General features: G+C 37.2%; 1 protein-coding gene across 2 annotated transcripts in view; it reads left to right on the top strand.

Moving 5' to 3' along the window:
* Positions 1–16,617, top strand: part of tafa5a (TAFA chemokine like family member 5a) — a 175,397-nt gene extending 158,780 nt beyond the window's left edge. For both annotated transcript variants that reach the window (XM_032589696.1, XM_032589697.1), the window contains exons 4-5: positions 6,937–7,104; positions 15,119–16,617. In XM_032589696.1, coding sequence (XP_032445587.1) covers positions 6,937–6,945 — 9 coding nt within the window. In that variant the 3' untranslated portion in view covers positions 6,946–7,104; positions 15,119–16,617. The remainder of the gene's footprint in view (positions 1–6,936; positions 7,105–15,118) is intronic.
* The last annotated feature ends 4,284 nt before the right edge of the window (positions 16,618–20,901 follow it).

Below are 20,901 nucleotides of genomic sequence, written 5' to 3'. Positions count from 1 at the left end.
AATATGCGAAGTCTCGACCGGTCCGCGGTACTAAAAAGGTTGGGGACCACTGGTTTAGAGGTATGTTGTGAGATTATGGTCAGGTGTAAGGTTAGGTTTAGTCATAAATGTAGTAACTAAAATCAATAGAAAGTCCTAATATGGTTACATATACAATTATGTGTGCGTCTTTGTGTTTATCGGTCAATTTTCTATGAAGTGTTAAACAGGAGGCAATTGTTCTTGAGGATGACACTGCTAACCTTTTCTTCTCCAAGCTGGATTTGAGTTCCAAGACAGATTAGATATATGTGCCTGTCCTCCCTCAACCTACAGAATGTCACTCTACAGCTTTTGTTTTGTGTGTTTCAGGATAAAAATAACTTCCTCTCAAACTTGCTTTCTCCTCACTTGACTCCTTTTGATTTTCTTCCCCCTCCTCCAACTCTTTCTTTTCTTCTCACCTGTCTGTACTTCTGCCATTTCCCTCGTGATGCATTTATCTTGTACTGACCCTGCTTTGAAGAGCACACAGCTGAAGCTGTCAATAAAGACATGCCGTATAGATTTCTCCAAGGCCAGCTCCAGATGAAACATAGAAAGATTGATGTATGCATGGCTTATGGCTGACTTAGGTTTGGAATGAGGTTACGTTCAGTAGCGGGACTCTATGACGGCAGCCGCGAAAGAGCAAGACCCACCGAGAACATAATTTGTAGCCCTGCGATAACTTTGTATTTTAAATAACTGGGCGTGCAGTAACAAAAGTAGCTCAGATTAATGCATGTGGTAACAATAACAAATGTTGTAAGAGCCTCTAAACGAATTATCTTGGGGCACATTTTGAGCTAAATAATGAAATGCAAAGAGACGCAAATGTATTTTGTCACAACAATCAGAGATTTTTCCAGGATTATGTTGTTTTTGACGTTTTAAATCTGACATAAAAAAAGAAAACATACCACTAGAATTTAATTTCAGCTTTATTGAGCATTATTTAGCATGGAGGATAGACTTTTATATATATATATATATATATATATATAAGACAACCAACAATGGATGATGAAATACCTTCTTGAAAATAGCACCCCCTATATTTGGAGCGATGGCTTCTTCCTCACTGAGCGGCCTTTCAGGCTGTGTACGTACAGGACTCATTTCAGCAAATTCTACTGTTAACAGCTTAAGTCTGCTTCTTTATATGCTCTTTTGCTGCTGTTGTGGAATTGACGCCATCTGAACTCTTCAAGAATCTTACCACCAATGTCATGAAGTAACTAATCACAAGCTAACAATATCCAGACATCTTCATCTGGGAGTTATTATTCTTGCATTTAGCAAATAAAAATAATTTTGGTAATCTGAACTGCCCTACAACAGGAAAGTGTCGGTATGAAAATATTCAAATGTATGAAGGCAACAAGTTCTCATAGTTATTAATTAAATAACATAAGCATAAAAAATATAAATTGTCAATTTTCCCAGAGTACATAGGGGGATATATTACACAATAACAAGGTCAACTAAGTCTTTCTTTTCATAAAAAATAAAATAGAAACTAAGATCTGATCAAAGTAAACTAGTTTCATATAAATGTACTGTCTTTTAAGTGTGTGGCTAGACCTGTCAAAAGAATAAATCTATTAAATTATATATAAATTCAATCATTATTATTATTATTTTTTTCTCCAAAGAGTTTTTGTGGCGCTAGTGGCTCGTATTTTTTCTACAGTAGGCAGACAGGAAGGAGGGTGAGGAGAGGGGGGAAGACATGCGGCAAAGGTCGTCGGGACCGGGAGTCGAACCCGCGACGTCCGCGTTGAGGACCAAGGCCTCCAAACGTGGGGCGTGCTAACCCCCTGCGCCACCACAGCAACCCAAATTCAATAATTTCTATTTGCATGATTTATTGTTTTCTCTTTTCTCTCTCCAGATAATAAAAGGTCTCAGTCTATTTCATGAGTCTCAACTAGACCTTTTGTTTTGAAGGACAATTTTGTTTAGCGACTTCAGCGTTTATTTTATTTGTTGTCTGTTGTTTTGTTTATTTATTTTGGATATTTAAATAGCCTACCAATTGATCTACAAATTGTGCTTGCTTGTAAATTTTGTACAGCAGCAGACTAAAAGAAGCTAGGTAATACAAATGGGAAAATAAATATAATGCATCAGGTTTGTGCCAGGGTGCATCAAAGGAAGTGGGAGGTTGGGTTTTTTAAACCAAACCTTGTCACTGATTCATCATTGACTGTGGCCTGCCCTTGAGGTGCAAATGTAATCTGATTTGATTTCCTCACCCACCACGGCCACCTGGTGAGCATAATCATCCCTACATGTGCTTCCTTTTCAGTCGCAGCTGCAGGACTTCAAACCTTTATTATTCCAATGCCTCCTGTGGCTCTAAATTTAAGAGTAGACTTTAAGATCCTTAAAAAAACAAACAAATTCTGCTTTGTATGTTTTTGATGGCTTAGGTACCTTTAATTTAAAATTCGTAACGTTCGCGGGAAATGATTAAACTGTTTTTTTTTGTTTTTTTTTACATAAAGATCTCTGGATATTAAATTTTTCAAAACGAATCAATTTTTTTAAATAAAGCCTCCTGTGGACAGATCTGTACACAGCCTGTCCTAAAAAAAACAACAAATAAATAAAATCAAATGTGCAAAATTGCATCAGTTTATAATTACTTTTTTTTTTTTTAGTCAGACTCTGATCAGCAACCCAAGAGCGACAGCACATCAACTTTCAAAAGCTCAACAGTTTACGCTGCTTTAGATCCGACATCCTTAGAAGTCTCCCTCTCACAGCCACCCTTTCCCCGCCATGCTGCTTCTCTCTCCGTGCTTCACAAAAGGCCCACAGATAACCTGAGGGGATTCTGCTTTTCTCCCTTTACACCGTTCTCACTTTTTTCCCTTCCCTTTCTCTCTGAGCTCTCACTCCCCTCGTGCATGCCGACTGCGATAGCTCTCTGCACCGTTTGATCTGCCAGTCTGAAATGATGGCGGGCACAACACAGTGCTGCTCATCTCTGGAGAGAGTGTGGCTTTCACTGAGACGGGGACGTATAGCAGAAGACGACGTACTCTTCCGCTTAAACACAGTGTCTTGCTAAAGCAGCCAATGCAGCAGCCAGTACTCTAGGGGATTATGTGTATAATTTCAGGCTATATAGCACTGAAAAAACAAGATCCTGTATGAAAAGTACAAATATGTTTTTTAAAGATATAAACCTTGTTAACATCGTCAAAAGAAGGTAAATTCTGTTTTTGAAGGTACCTTAAATAAGATACAATGAAGGAATCATTGTATCTTCTCACAATGATTTCTTTTTTGCTCTAATAAATAATGACATGGCTAATTAACACACTTGCTGTTTTTTAGTTTTAAAACGCCTTTATTGTACCGAGGTCAGAGAATGATCACAAATTAATTTTCATTTCAAAAATAATATAGAGTTAAAAAAAAGGTGCAAGAAGTATTCCTTTATTAAATTCATATGTTATATATTCACAAAAAAAAGGTGAACTGGAAAAAAGCATAGTCCATGTTAAGTCTGAGTAAAAATATTATGGCTTCATTATGCTATCACAATTAAATTTTTAGCTCATTAAAAAAATCCATTAACATTTATTGAAGCCATCTATTCTTAAGGTTTCAGCACTGTCTGGACAATTATGCAATTTTCTGCAGTGTTTTCCATATCTTGATAAGCACGGAGAAAGAAAATAGTTTTGAAAACTACCTGTAGTCCAAGACTTCATTCCATATCCCATCTTAAATGTTATCTTTCCTTTTTTTTTTCCCCCTTCCTTTTTTCCTTCTGTTTTTCCTTCCTGTTTCTGGGCTTTTTCTTTTTCCATCCTTCCTTGTGTCTTTGGGTTCCTACACTATAACTATGAGCTTAATTTTTTTTTTCTCCAAGAGTAAAACTTTTTCCAAACAGCCAGCTTTATCTTGAGGGAAAAGTGGAGCATCCTTCTTTCAGTCAGTCGTTCTCTGGCCTCTTTAAAAGGACTTGAAAAAATCTGACTTAAGAATGGGTAAAATAAAAACTATATATTTTAAACTTCACTATACCTTTTTATATAACTTTCAATAAAGCAGCAAAAGCCTATCAGGTAGCTTAATGAAAAAAAATGCACTTTCCATTATAGACTGCTGCAGACGTCACAGTTTTGTGTCTTTTACTCAAAGCATATGTCACAACACGGCATTTTTAATACGGGAAGGACATTAGCAAACATAGTAATAATCCTCTGACTGGTTCTTAATCATATGTTCCATTAGGCTGCTTCTGATTGTCAGTTTTTTAGGATGTAAACAACGTGCTGGAGCAGAAAGTGGCACCTACTGAGAGAAAGATGGTGATTACAGTAATCAAGACTTTTTCAGCGAGGAAAGCAGAAGACAGAAATTAGGAAACAAGATGAACTGTCACACTCCAACTCAGACAAGTGAGGAGAAGATATTATAATATTTGATAATGTATGAGCTCATGAGTTGGCATATGCATATTTCATAGACTTTCAAGACGCCATGTGGGAGGAGGACACTCTTGTGTGCATAATATGCACTGAGCTGAGGACTGTGATTTTTTTTATTGTCCCTGCTTAAAGGCGCAGTATTATGTAAAATAATATTTTTGAGTTTTACATCGTTATAATTCCCTCATCAAAAACATACCTGGAGTGTGTATTTGATTCTTTCTTGCTTGTTTGAGAAATCCTGTAATAATATCCCGTTGCAACCATTAAGCTGTGCAAAATGCCTGGGTAGACCTAGCTCCGCCTTTGAGGACACAGCTCCTCCTCCCAGCTGCAGCTTCTGAGCTTCCGCCTCACAGAGCACTCCTTCCCCCACTTGGCTCCTTCAGACTAGCCAGCAGCAATTAGCAAACATGTGGTGGAACTGCACATCTTTGAGCTCATTGTACGAGCTACTTCTCAGTGCAACGCTGGTAAAAACATTATTGAAGGGTTAATAGAGGAACCATGTTATGATGACTTCATGAAGAAGGACTTTCTGAAAGAGCAGGAGTTTTTAAGGAGACAGAGACCCAATTTCAAGGTGTTAAATTATGAAGTCAAATTTCTTTTAAGCCATATTTGATATATACAGTATTTTCATAACCGAAGGTAATGTAGTTACTTGATTGTGCTAGAAAATGGCAATATGTTCCTGGAAAATACTTACTGCCCCTTTAAATATCTTGTCTAGGAAAAAAAAAAGTTTTTAATCTGATCTAAAAAAATCTCCTTAGGCTTGGTTTTATAAGCAAGTGTTGAACGCCCCCACTTACAGCCTGTTTCCTCCACTCTTTGACTTTGTGGATCCTGTTCGGACCGGGCCTGATGGGATCTTCCCCATCTTCTCCACCACCCTCCATCACCATGCAGCCCTCCCTCCCCCAGCAGTTGTGGGTCGGTACCAGGCTTGGTAATTGATCCCTCTGGGCCCTGCAGATGGATCCAGCTGAGGGCTGAACAGGCTCACCACTAAGCAGACAGCTGCTCAGGCGGGCCCCTGTACAGGCTGATAGAAAGGGAGAAAGATAAAGAAACACTGTTGCCGCTAACAGTTAGCCCCGTCTGCCGGCATCCCGTTCTGCAGTGAGCAAACTCAGCACTTTGCTTTGTCTTGAAGCGAACAAGTTCCCTCCATTTTTGGGGAGGTGTTAACAGGGAGTGAAGCAAGAGGAAGGGACATGGTAAAGTCCATCTTTTAAAGTTCTTATCAGCAAACTAAGAGCCTGGGGGAATAATCTGCTAAGTAAGCTTAAATTTAAGCTTCTTCTGTGCAGCGAGTGGAAAAGTCCACTTTTGTGTTTCAGCCAAGTGTCCACATTGCTTTGCTCTACCGCTTTAACAACATCAGGGTGGATGAAAAGAAAGTGACTTTACAAGCATCGATTGATGTGGAGTTTATGTTGAGAAAAGAACTTTTGAGAGTTGAAACATAATTCAACATGTCAGAATGTCGGCGCTGCAGTTTTTGTCATAAGGTCTTAAAATGTAACTATTTATCTAAATGTTGTATTTAACCTCTATTTAAAAGCCTTTATGTTTCTACTGAGGTTGAAAATGAATAATGGCTCAAGAAAGGCAAGCAGTGTTTCTTTGGCTTGCACCAGCCATACACAGCTTAATTCAAATAGAGGTAATAAAAATCCTATTAACAAACAACAAATGAAAAGAGCAATAAATTAATACATTTATGCATTATGTTGTATTAAAATACTGCTTTAAAAACAACCAAAAGCTTTTTTTCTTGATTTAAGTGAGTTGGCAGTTTCCGAACATCTCAGGTTTCCAGGGAGTTGGTTCCATTTTTGCGAGAGCGGCACCTGATTGATTTTCCATAGATTTGTAATGACATAAATACAATAATAAAATAATTCCCTAGTTTTTTATGTGCTGTACTCTGACAGGAAACCCCATTGTGATCATGAGTGTTTTGCATTCTTTATGGACTTTATTGTACTTAAAGAATTTTAACAAAGAAAAACAAACTTTTTTACCAATCATGTCAGTCCATCTCTATGTGTTATTGACTCTTGTTGGTGTCTTTTATTGGATTAATGTGAGGAAAAAAATCCTTGACTTTCTATACTTTCTACTCCCAAATTCTGGAGGTAATCTCTGATAAACCAGAACAACATAGAACATAGTTTCCCTAATTCTAATCTTTCTATAGTAACTCCATAGGTATTTCAAGAATAACAATAGTTTCCTTTTCAATGCTGCATATCAACATTTTAACAATGCCAGAGCTGCACTATTTGACTTAACTAGCATTCTTACACCAACACAAGCCCAGAACAACCTGTAAATTAAAAGCTCCAGTTTCCCTTCTAAATAAATTGGTAGTGGTGGTGTTGATGGGGGATGAGACTGTCTAAAATAGAATAAATAACCATCGCCCCCTTCCCCTCTTCCTCTCTTCCTTCAGGCTCTATGACGCGACAAGAGTTCCCCTCGACATTCTTGCACTATGGAGAGCATTGATGACCCCTTGACAGACAGCCAAAACCCACCAACCAACACCACCACCACCACCTCCCACAACCCCACCCTAACCCTGATCGCAGAGCACCAAGGGCTTCTTTGACGCTGCAAGGTACAATAAAAACCCTGTTTTAAAACCATTATGTTTTTTATTTTAAAGAAAGCTCATTTAAATCAGTGACCAGGCAGAATTAGTTCATTGCAATTATTAAAAATTGTGAAGTGAAAGTAAAATGATGCATTGGTTGTACATTTCTGCATATAAACGTCTGGTGTTGAAGTCATTTTAATTTTGAACCATATCAAGATATTGAATGTTGTCAAGGGTAAATTGGGGCAGAATGTATTAGTAAAACCCATTAACAACCTGGTAAAATATTACTAAATAAATCTCTGCATTCCATAAGTTCTTCTTAAAAATGAATAATGCTGAATATCTTTTCACATCAATTAGTCCCTCCAGGATTTTGTAATTTTTATTTTTCCCTTTTACAATCAAATTCACTGAAGTTGTTGAGCTAATTTAAAAATATTTGCAAGGATAAGCATTGCTTATTTTATTTTATTTTATATTTTTTTACTCCAGTGACAGTATAGACTGAATAAGCTAGGTTTGTAGTTGATTCATTGAATTGGACTCGACACAAATTGTGCCGTCCTTGGGAGGCCTATTGGCCTCACACTATTATTTCCAAATTATGATGCCTGCTCATGAACCTCTGATTTTTTGCAACTTTTAACACAAAAACATGGTGGATTGCTGTTGGACTGCACCAGCACCATTAGGGCATAGCAGGTTTTCCGGGGAAAACCCTGAACATGACCTCAATTAAGACTGAGGAAGCAGTGTAGTAGAGGTAAGAAATACTGCCACCTACAGGTGGGAAAACAAACTAGCATGCAACTGAAAATTATCGCACTCATTTTAATTTATCACGCTATTATTTGAGTTATTGTCTTTTTATGGCAGCAGGTGTATACCTAACTCTGTTTGATGTATTGAACAGCTTACCAAATCTTGCTTTAAATTTCTCCACCACTTTATTCCTGGCCTGTTTGCTGTGTTACTTTGTCTTCATGATGCTTTTTGTTCAGTGGGCTACGGCAGCTCTGGAGGAAATTGCTTGCATGAACGTTTTAGAATTTAAATTGTAAAAATAAATAAAAAAAATAATCTGCAAAGCAGGTATATTTTTTCCTCTCTATAGACATGATAGAGATCAGTGTTTGAAGACATTTACAAGGCACTTTATTCATATGGATGTGTTTATAGCCTTATCCTAAAAGCTTGGAAAGAAGTACAACATCAAGCATACAAACAGTGTTTGCTTGATTGTTTGTTTGGCTTCCTCATTTTCTCTTGTGTATGTTTAGCCACTGAAAATCCATGTGTGCAGCAAATCTAATAACCCTATCCCCACTCCCCCCAACTATTATAGGCAGACCTTATATTTTCCCTTACAATTGCCTTGCTGCGACAGGTTGCATCAGGCTGACAAACAACGCAGGGCGCCAGACAGACCGGGATATTAATACAAGCGACTGGGAAATAGAGTAGCCGCGCTGTAAATTTAACATGCGGCACAATAAAAGGGTTGAGGCCGAAGTCGTAAAGATGGCCGCTCTCACGGAGAAAGCCAGCCTCGCCTGTTGAGTCAATACTGTCGCCATTTATGGCCGGTGTTATGATTCGCTTTCAAAGCAAAGATTTGGTCCTGCTGCTTTTCGGTCCAGATGAGTGTGTCCACAGCAGATGCCAGACTATATTTAGACACGGAGCTCGATTCCTGTTGTCGACTCTTACAGCTGTAGTGCACAGCTCTGTTTACTCAGACTGGATAGAAGCATTTGGTCCTTTAATTGAGTATCAGGAAAGAGCGTCACTCTCTGTTTACACTACCATGCAAAAGTATTCCTACCTGTTAAGATTTTCTGCATTTTAACTTCATACTTTATGTATTTTATTGGGATTTTATGTAAGGGAAATAATTTGGTTTTTGACAATTTTCATAAATAAAATATTAAAATGTGCACCCTGCACTGAACCCCTTTCAATCTGAGACCCCTAAATAAAATCCAGTGTCGAGTTGATGTTCACTCTACTAAGTTGTTAGTGGCATACTCTTAGATTTTAGCCTTGCAGTAGTAGACAGTTCTACAAAGTATTAACTCAGAAGGGCTTAAAAAAAAAACAAATAAAAAAACAAACTCATTCATCATTTTACTTCCTTTTTGCATTTTCTGTTGGACCTCCTGAGTTGGTCTTATATCTAAAATCCCAATAACATTTGTCATTGTAACAAGCCAAAATGTGAAACAGATTGCAAGATGTAAATTATTATTTTTTGACTTAGAACTGTTCAAGCTGGAACCTTTGTATTTTCATGTTTCTGGTACATCCGTAAATCACTTCTTAGCCCACTGACATTAAATTTTGCTACAAAACACAATTTAATAGGATGGTGGAAAAGACGCTTGTTGTGTGCAGGTTTTACAGAAATGTGGACTATCACTGGAGGTATTCAAGCTTAAAATACAACTTTATTCTGTTGATTTGTTGACTGTAACTCAGATTAAGATAATCTGATGCCTACATCAGTGTTTGTAACAACAGCTAATTTGCAACCCCTTATCCTAGGACCTTTGACAGTTACTTTTAATGAAAATTTAAGATGAACATTAAATACAATAAAATAACCAAAACAATGTTATTTAAAACTGAGATATCCCCCATTGCTAATGTCAGCATCTACAGTTCACATTTCTAAAGACGTTTTTGATTCAAATGCAATTAATTACTGACCCTTCAATTTACTCAATAAATTATATATATTTTTAAATATGTTTGACATTTCCAAGAAGTTATTTGGTGTCCTAAACAAATCAGTGCCATTCTGTTGCGACTGTCGCATGCCACCAGGAGTAAATCTGCTCCAATGTTTCCCTCCTGAGAATTGAGTCCTGATCCTATTGTCGAATGCACATAGTGAAATGTGTTTACTTTGATGTTCTGAGGAAATGCGCTATGAAAGGCCTGATAATGACATAACACCCCCGATAGCTTTGAACTCCCCCAACCTAATGCGAGACAGGGACTGGCGTCTGGAGGCTCATGCATACATGTTCATGGATTTTGATCTCGGCATCTGCTTCAGGCATTATCCCAACATCACAGCATGTAACGAGCAATTTCCTGTCCCTTATTAACCTGTGGATCGTTCCTAACTTACTTGTTCTCTTATGAATATTCATCCGGAAAACTGTTGTGTGAGCAAGACAGAGAATGCGCTTCAGTGCAAAAAGACTTGGGATATAAAACAAGGAGGGATTCACACGAAGCAATACGAGGTGATGCAAAAAGCAAGGTCAGATTTGTCCAACTGTAAAGATTGTACAAAATCATTTTGTCATTCGGCTGTTGCATTATTCACGTCGGAACAAGAATGAATACTTTGGAGAGCCGATGTAGATTTGTTGTCTTTGAAGTGTGTCCATTCACACGTTCACCGTGGGTCTCGGCACAGTGATATTTTGAAAGGGAGTCAGGAAGAGTTCACACAGAAAATGTCAACCCGGAACTGCCATATTTGCACATTTTCACTCCTAGAACTCCCGTCAACATCTATGTTGTCGGGTCCATTTTTCATCCGCTTGCAAACATATTCACTCAGAACAACTGCGGATGCAATACTTTAAGGTATGCACATTTCCATGTATCAGTCAAAACCCCAGAGAAAAGAATCTCTAAGTAACATAACTGAAATCGAATGTCTTCCTCGTCATCGAACTAATCCTCCCAGACAAGTATTGATACGAATCGAGTGAATTGTTTGGCCTCTCCGCAACAAGAGAACAAGAGAAAATTCCATGTTAACACAGATGAATTTTGTTTGTCATATTCCCTAAAGAATCCTCCAGCAGTTATGAATCTGAATTAACAGTTTCATTTACTGCCACATGGATGAATGAAGTTGCTTTTTCCCAGGGTGTTTCTGTTTGAGTCGGGTCAATTTGACTTACACACCTAGATATTGCTGTTTTGTCAATTCTGATTGGATTGAAAAAATCCGTGGACTCTTAGGTCCTGTAGATGTAGATAGAAAATTATTTGATGTAGGTTATATATATATATATATATATATATATATATATATATATATATATACAGTACAGACCAAAAGTTTGGACACACCTTTTAATTCAATGAGTTTCCTTTATTTTCATGACTATTGACATTGTAGATTCACACTGAAGGCATCAAAACTATGAATAACACATGTGAAAATATGCACTAAACAAAAAAATGTAAAACAACTGAAAATAGCCCTTATATTCTAGTTTCTTCAAAGTAGCAACCTTTTGCTGTGATTACTGCTTTGCACACACTCTGCATTTTCTCAATGAGCTGCAAGAGGTAGTCACCTGAAATGGTTTTCACTTCATAGGTCAACCTGCCCTGTCAGGTTAATAAGTGGGATTTCTTGCCTTATTTTCATGAAAATAAAGAAAACCCATTGAATTAGAAGGTGTGTCCAAACTTTTGGTCTGTACTGTATATATATATATTTTCTCTTACAAATTCAAGGACATACCTTTAGGGCCATTTGGTCTGCTGATCTTTGAGGGTTAGGGTTCTTCTAATAATAATTTTTTTAAAATTAACATATCTGATGAACCTCCAGTAAATCTTACTTCAGGGATCTTTTTTTGCAATTATAAAATTTTATTTTGCTTTTAATTTTGTATAAATTTTGCACTTGCTTTTAATAGCGCGCCTACATTTTCCTAAAATGAGATTTGGGTATGATAATAACAGTAAACTATTTACGACAGTGTGTATGTGAACAAAAAAAAGAAGAAATCATAGAAAACTTACTATGCAGCTAGTCTTGCATTTCTTCTCTCTAACATCTGCAGTAATTCAGCCTTTTTTTTCTCCTTCATTTGTGTAATTTAAATGTCATCATGCCCACTAGGAAGCTCTGAAAGACGAACACTGTGGCATCCAATACTTGCCTGGCCAAGCAGTTTGCTGTCATGACTTTGCTTTTACCTTTAATGATTTGGCTCATTTGATGTCCAGGTCCAACAAAACCATGACATTATCTCCAATAAACCGAGAGTCAGCGGGATGTTTAATATTCCCAAAGCATAAGACATTGTCATCTGTGATACATGATAGTACTCTATCCAACACCTGCCTCTTTCATGGCAAATTGCACCCTGTGAAATCGTCAAGAGTTTATTATTATGAATTAGGCTTCAGTGGCTCTGCAGCGCTCCTGGAAGGCATCGGTACCTCTATCAAGTTAACTGTGTGACTGGCAGTGGCCAGATGGTGAGGAGGCTGCTGGAAGAAGCTCTCTGTTGTAAATTATGTTTTTCGCACGGTCTCTGCACTGTTACTAACTGCTTTTATTAGCTTACACTCACTAAATATGTCTAAATATTTGATTTGGAAAACACTCTTACAGTGCAATCAGAGGGCTGTAATTAACGTCCTCATTTGCACAGGAACAATGGCTAAATGTGATTTTCATGGAACAAAAGAAACCTTTTTGTTTTCTAGATAAGTGTTGGAGGAAAAAAAAAACAATATGGCATTTATATAAATGATGAAAGACTGCAGCAAGCTGTTTGCAAGTTTAAAACTGTCTTGCTTTTTCCTTTCATTCACCTGACTGCAGTCCTTTGAGACATAAAGGGGAAATTACCTTTATGTAAAAACAGCCCCTATTTTGTAGATTTACATTTTATTTTGCCACATTCTTTTCACAAGTAAATGTAAAATGCAGTTGATTTTGAAAATGTTATATTGTTTCAATAGTCTTTACTTTAAATTTTCCTTAGAAGGACATTTCTTAAAACTAGCCTAAATTGATAGGTAAGAGTAGAGCTTTCTCTCTTCTCGTGGATTCTCGAGATTAATTTGACAAAACCATCGGGAAATGTTTAAAATAATTCCAATATCTTCATGCTCATGCATTGTACGGAAGCCGAGAGCGTACGTTTCCCGCATACATATACTCATCTTTATTGAGATGAGTTAATTTCCTGATGGTTTTGTCACTATGACCAGCTAATCTTGAGGAAACATTTGGATTTTTGAGATTAACTCATCTTGACAAAACCATCGGGAAATCAACTCGTTATCTCGAGAAATTAGCCTCCCTTGAGAAACCCATTGGGAAATTAACTTATTTCGAGAAAACGGAAAATTAAGACGTTACCTCGAGAAAAAGCATAGGCGGCGAACGTCTGCTCTCTGCTTCCATAGCATTGTCATTTCATTCCAAACATTTCAGACGTATAAACAAACCATCTGAAACCAATCTTCCCATTTTTTTCCAACTTGATGGGTAACATTGAGCATAATTTTGATTCTCTAGTTTTTGCCATTTAAGAATTTAAAATCTTTGTTTGTAGTTTAAATATAAAGTTTTAGAAAGAGCAAAATGTGACGCATGTCTCTTTGTAGGCGAGTATCAAAGTTTCACAACATCTCCATTAGGCCGGTATGAAATGTCAGTAAGTTGGATGGCAATTGACACAATAATCTCAAAACATCCTGTGTTTCTAGATGTTGCCATTTTGTCTCATCCCACAAAAAGTAACCATGCCTCACCATTTAGTCTAGTTGTACCAGAACTTGTTCATATCACTCTAATACCTGTAATGTGAACAATTTCTGATACAAATTTTGATTTATTGTCTTTATAAAGTTCTGATAATATTTTAAAAACTGACTAATATACAGTCTGCTATTGTCAAAAAGAAATTGAATTATTTACTCACTGTGTCGTGAGCCATTTTTTCAGTAATTTGTACTCAAGAGTGTGGAAAGGAGAACTGTAAGTCCTAAACGGATATCCATTAGGCCTTTCGGAAATCCTGTGTTGACTCCAACACCATCTGTTTCCACACAACACTAACAGATCAGATGATGGATCATGAGTCAGACTGGCAACAGGTTTGCTGGAAGAAAATACAAATGGCAGCATTTTGTTTTGTAAACAGAATAATTAATAGGCTAAGGATAACAACCCATAGCTTAACCTAGCATACAGACAATGTAGCTCTGTCATAAGTCTTTTGCAGCCTTCATCTAAGCACTTTGAACTACCTTTTTGCTTAAAGAAGCGCTATACAAACTTATTACAGTTGGAAACAGATATTTACATACACTGAATAAAAAGACAAACATGTTTTTTTCTCACTTTCTGAACTTAAATCACACCAAATTGAGCCAAGTTATAAAATGCAGTTATCCAAATATATGTAGACTTTTGTTCTTGCAAAGTTTTGCAGCACGTAGCAAATAGAAATATTTTTTGTAATTTTAACTAAACTAAATCAAGAAAAGTTTGATCTGATTTAAGGGGGTTTGATTTGGTGTTAGGTGTTTCAGTCAGTGAGGAAAAAAAATCTTTGTCTGGTTTCAACTGTTATTTTCACTCCCAAAAATGAGCATCCTAACATCATGTGTCACCGTGGAGATGGTGCGGTCAGGGCGAGGAGTAGTGTTAGTTTTCTGCCAGAGGGCAGGTTGGTTCCGTCTGGTCTGAGCGCCTTGTTTTGCAGGTTTGGCCGACATGTCTTGTGGCAAAGTGGCTTCATATTGCATTACAAAAGTCAGATTTAATAGTAGTTGCTCTTTCAACGAATTCTCCCTGTAAACCTTTGCAGCTTCTCAAAAGTTACTCCACAGCTATCTGTGCTGAAGAAAATCAAAGTTTGACCATCATAGACCACAACGGTAACGGTGTTTTCAGGGTGATGTGTGAGGTGTTTGTTACAAACCTCTGACTTTTGAAGTTTCAAGTGTTGAAAAGGTATGAATTTCTTTGCTGGGCACTATTGAGGCCTACTTGCTTTGTTTCTTGTCTCCTATTACAAACTGACATATTTGAAACTATAAAGTGAGAAGAACCACCTGCTGCCATATAGAACGAGAAACGTTTCGTGTTTAACAATGCAAACAGAAAGATAGTGGCGCATCCCTGTAGAGTTGTTAATACAAACACGCAGTAAAATTGAAAATGCAAATAAGTTGCCACATAAATGCTTAGAGATATTTCTTTTGTGAGGTGAAAAACCTAATTTATTTGTCTCCTGTGTGTTTTCAGGTGTCATAACACAACCAGAGGTGCCAAACATGGGAGTGACCGACGGTGGGAGTTTGTGCTCCTGAGGGGTTTCGGACAAACTCACTATTAAAACACTTCCCACCTCCTGTGACTCACACCTCCGCGTCGCCGACCGCTCCCTCACGCCGTCTGTCACCGGGTCAGCGCCTTCCTCCTCGTCAATGCATCTGCCTGTTTGATGAAAAACTTTTATTACGCCGCAGAGGACCGGACACCTTAAAATGCTTTTTGTTTTTTTTTTGTCATTGGAAGTCCAATTTTTAAGGAGCTGCTCGCTGCATTTTCAGAACAAAAGAAAAACAAAAAAAGGGATTCCCCCACCACCAAACACCATCGCCACCTCTCCAAGTCTTTCTGTAGTGCTGGAGTTTCCAGAGCACAGCTGGGATCATTACAGACCGAACCCTGTTGCTTCAGACCACTTGACGAGGCCGTAAAAACCAAACTGTGCGCTCTCTGCTGTGAATAGGCCTTCTGCTGGAGTCAAACTCCTTTATTTTTATAGACCAAAGAGCAAAACCACAACAAATATTAGAACAAGAGGTGGCAAAATAAACGTATTCCTCTTTGGGGGTGGAGGGGTTGCTACACAATCTCTCTACGCGAACAATCGAATCAATGGAGTCCTTTTGAAACCTTCTGGACTTTTTCTCTTTTCTTCAGACTGAAGCCCACAACTTGTATTTTGGAACTGGAACTATAGGTACTGCATACGTATAACTATGTATCAACAACAACGAAAAAAAAAAACAAAAATCTGATTTGTGATTTTTCAGTAGCTATGGTTTTCGGACAGAATCATGTCGAAGGAAATGCTACACGTCTACGGGAGGGTACGGACGGATGCCGTCAAGTCGGAACGGGAAGAGCAAAGAATTGCCATTAAATGTATTTTGAAAGGCCCTTAAAAAGTTATATATTTAACAATTTTATATGTTGTACCTTTGTAGAGAAGCTTATTGGACTTAAATGTGGTCACAATGGCAGTTTAGTAGAACGTGAACAAACGCTGTTCTCATTACTGCTGGCTCGTAGTCTATGGTTTTCTGTTCACACCTCGGTAGCTGCTTTCTTTTCATGGTCATCTAAAGTCACAGTCTTATTAGAACCATTAACGACAAGAAAAGAAAAAAAAAACAGGAGAGCGACACAATTTCTTGAGGACTGATGTGCAGCCAACAGAACATTGTAAATCTATGGTAGTGAGTGGACGCCATTGAAATCTGCTAATTTGCTATGATATTGTATTGTACACGATGTGGAATACTGATTCATTTCCCCCTCAACGGGTTTTGATCTCTTAATTTATTTTGGTGCTTGTGTTCGTTCGCACAAATCCAGCCTCTCTCCGTTGGCAATCCGGACAATGAAGGAAGCAGAGAGGAACGGTACCGAAAGGAAGCACTGCAAACATAGTCATATAAATACATTTTTTATCATGAAATATTTTAAGAATAAATTAAATACATGGAAAAAAAAACAGGAAACGTGCAGGTGGTTTCGGTGGTGGGAGGTCTGGTTTCCGTTCATGAATGTGTGTTTCATTCATTTTGCAGGTTTTTCAGGTAGATTATTTTTCAGAATGAAGACCTGGGCAGCTCATCTTTTTTTTCTCCAGATCTCGCAAGACAGCTGAAAATGTCAGCATTTTCTAATAATTAATATCCATGACTTTTTTGTGGCATTTTACAGTCATAAAAAGCACAGTGCCTTGCACTGCACCATGAAAGGAAATGGCACGAAAACCTCTGAAGACGACACTGAAAGCAACTTCCTCCTTCATGAAATGTAAACAACGATGGAGCGGCATCAGATTTGAGCAGTTTCTCTTCTGCCTTTGGTAAAACACCCCAGCTCATTTGTACAGCTAACGTTACACTCATGCAGTTGTTTTGTTTGTATTTACCCAGAATGCCCTGCGCTATAGTCCACCTCCCAATTTTGGAGCCATCTCCAGTCAGAAGAGTCAAAGTTCACTTCAACCAAATGGCTTTTAGGTGGACCAGAGTTCAATCTCACATTCACACCTCCTCAAACAAACCGGATGTTCTGGGCATGGAGTACCTTATATGGAAAACAAAGTATACATTTCACAGTTTTAATGGCTTTATCAAAGAGATAAACTAACAGTTGAGCCCTGGACCAGAATTGCTTTCCATACAAAACGGTAAACAACATTATCAATGAATCCATGGAGAAAAAAAATATCTGGGTGGAATTTAACTGTTTTTATTTGATTTCTTTAAGAAAGAATTCAGTTCTTAATTCTGCAGAAAAAATGATAGATAGTCATTGTCATTGAACAGGATTCAACAAAATTTCTATTGCAACTCCCGTGCAAAAAGTCAAATATATACAAACACTTTAGCATAGTAAACTGACTACATTTTTTAAAAATCTAGGATACAGGATAAAAACAAGGTAATCTTTAGAAAATTTGTAGATTCATTAGATATCTTGTTTATATTTGACATGAAAACATAAAATGAGTTGATAGAGCAAGTCTTTAAGAGAAGTAAACCTAGAGGGCTGCAGCAAACTTGATGTTTGGAGGTTGTAAAGATTAGAAACACAACAGCATCATAGAGATACATTATGTTGTCTGAATCATTTTCTGATTCAGTCACTGTAGATGTTCAGGCCCCAGAACATGTCAGTTATTTGATGCAGAAAAATAAGCACTTTAATTCTTAGGAAGCAGAGGTTTTACCCCTTTACCATAGATGTGATTGAAATATTCTGTAGAAGACAATATAAACCTTGCAGTCGTGGAAGTTACTCCTTAGTCATAGTCTCTCTCTTTCTCAACTGACTGCTTGGTGGTGTAGGAATATTTTTTTTAATAAATGAGACTGAACTCTAATTATCTGCACAATATGTTTGAGGATTATCTGACAATGTTCACTGTTATGCCGTGTCATCTTCTAATCTGATGAGGACAGATCATCGTGGGGTTCCTTTATTATCTGCATCCATGTTTTTGAAAGAGACCTGCAGAGTGTGAATATCAGGGTAGATTTCAAAGATTGGGGCTCTCTTTGAACAATTGTTCTCCCTCTTAATGATTTCTTACATTTTTCCTTTTTTTATCACAATTAAACCTATCAGATAAACTAATTAAATTTTAGGGTTAGGGTTAATAATAACGCGCATTTGCAGTTCCGACTGTGACCCGCTGTCTGAATCCATGCACGTGTCCATATAGTTAAAGGTTCTGGTGAGCAGAGCCTGCAGTGAGCCCAGAGGAGAAAAGATTCTGCCTCTGCTATCTGGTCAGATAAATCTCTGAAATACCAATACTGCATCGCGCTGCACAAAATATTATTTCCTTTGATGGATAACATTTACCTGCTAATTCACATCTCATACTAAGAGTCTTTGTTTACAATATAAATCTGATTTAGTGCAGCCATCACAGCGCAAGTTGGATCGATACACAATACGGCCAACACAGCTGCTTGCCTCACTAGGATGCTTTTACAGTGCCAATATTTTCAGCCTATAAAACAGTTCAGATCCTCTCAGCATGGCCGGTAATCTGTGAGGTTTAGGACAGCAGGAGTACAAACACTGACCCAGTGGGTGACATGTTTGCAACTTTAGAAAAAAATTAATTTAAGCACTTTTTTATGTTCCATATTGCTATTCATTCAAGAGCAAGTTCACTAAATTTCACTTCTGCCTTTTAATGTACACAACTCACACCTTTTGATAACTGTTTTCCCTCTCTCTGCTCTGTTTGTGTGTTATGTCTGTCATTAGGCTTCATTGCTGACATTATTGAAGCTCATTTTCAACATGCTCTCTGTAGTTTGAGCTGATATTTGACATAATTTGATTTGTCATTGATTTTTGATACCATTTCCACATCCTACTGTACTATGCATCATTTGAGCTCATTTGTGACATGCTATATACTACGTCTCTGGCTCATTTTCATCATATGTGACATCTTATGTCATTGTTGACATCATGCTATACTACAAGTCATTTGGCTTCATTTCAACGTCATACTTACCTCGTTTTAGACATTATATTATACTACGTGGCAGTGTACCTTATTTTTGACGTCATGTTATTTCATGTTGTATTTTTTTTAAGTCAGAGTATACTGTGTCAGTTTACCTTCTTTTTGTTGTGTGGTATTTTACTTCATTCATGTCAACGTCATGAATGAAGTTGACATTTAACTCATTTTAGACATTATACTGGGTAATTTGACCTAAATTTTTAACTTTATAATATGCTGTGTAATTTTCAAAGTGTTGCTACATTAGTTCACCCCGTTTAGTACAGAATGACATTAACAACGAGGAATTATGTCATTTTATACTATACTATACATTTGCGCCAATTTTCAACATCATGGCATGCTGTCATTTTACTTGATTTTCAACTTAGTGTACATCATACATATTATATGATCTAAAATATGTATGATGTCGAAATTCGGGCCAAATGACATGACCTCTAAAATGAGACAAAATGACATATATTATAGCATGACCTCTAAATGAGGCAAAATGAAACATGGTATGACTTTGAAATTGAGGTTAAATGACAAATAGCATAACCTCTAAAATGAGACATAGTATAAATACTGTCTCATTTTGCCTCATTTTATACTATGTCTCATTTTGCCTCATTTAAGAGTAATGATATACTGTCATTTAGCCTCATTTCAGAGGTCATGCCATACTATGTCTCATTTTGAAGTCATGCTATGCTATGTGTCATTTAGACTAATTTTAGAGGTCATACTTATACTATGTCTCATTTTGCCTCATTTTAGAGATCATACTATACTGTGTCTCGTTTTGCGTCATTTCAGATGTCATGCCATACTATGTCTCATTTTGAAGTCATGCTATACTATGTGTCATTTGTACTCAATTTCGAGGTCATACTTACACTACGTCTCATTTTGTTTCATTTTAGACGTCATGCTGTACTATGTGTCATTTAGCCTCAATGTATTTGCCATTCTATACTATGTGTTATTTAGGCTAATTTTAGAGTTCATGCCATACTATGTATGACCTCTAATACATAGTATAGAGGTCTATACCTCAAAGGAGGTATAGACCTCTCATAGACGGAGTCTCATAGTCATAGTATGTGTCTCTGTCTCATTTTTAGAGGTCATACTTATACTAAGTCTTATTTTGCCTAATTTTAAAGATCATGCGATACTATGTCACACTTTATTTTAATTTTAGAGGTCTATATTTACTATGTCTCGTTCTGCCTAATTTCAGAGGTCATGCCGTACTATGTCTCAATTTGAAGTCATGCTATACTATGTGTCATTTAGCCTCAATTTCCAGGTCATACTTACACGACGTCCCATTTTGTTTCATTTTAGACGTCAAACTATATTATCTCATTTTGCCTCATTTGAGAGATCATATTATACTACGTCTCATTTTGTTTCATTTTAGAGGTCATGCTGTACTATGCGTCATTTAGCCTCAATGTCAATGCCATTCTATACTATGTGTTATTTAGCCTCATTTTAGAGGTCATGCCATACTATATGTAATTTGGACTCAATTCCAACGCCATGTCTCATTTTATCTCATTTTCGAGGTAAGACTATAGAATTTGTCATTTTACCTCGTTTTTGACATCATACTACACTGTCTTTTTACCTCGTTCTCGAGATCATAATATAGTGTTATTTTACCTCATTTTTGACACACTATACTATGTGTAATTTTACCTCATTTTTGAGGTAAGACAGTTTAGCATGACCTCCACAA

Source organism: Xiphophorus hellerii, chromosome 17 (assembly GCF_003331165.1).
Source record: "Xiphophorus hellerii strain 12219 chromosome 17, Xiphophorus_hellerii-4.1, whole genome shotgun sequence".
NCBI lineage: Eukaryota > Metazoa > Chordata > Actinopteri > Cyprinodontiformes > Poeciliidae > Xiphophorus > Xiphophorus hellerii.
Note: the sequence above shows the minus strand (reverse complement) of the source record. Positions and strands in the feature narration are given on the sequence as shown.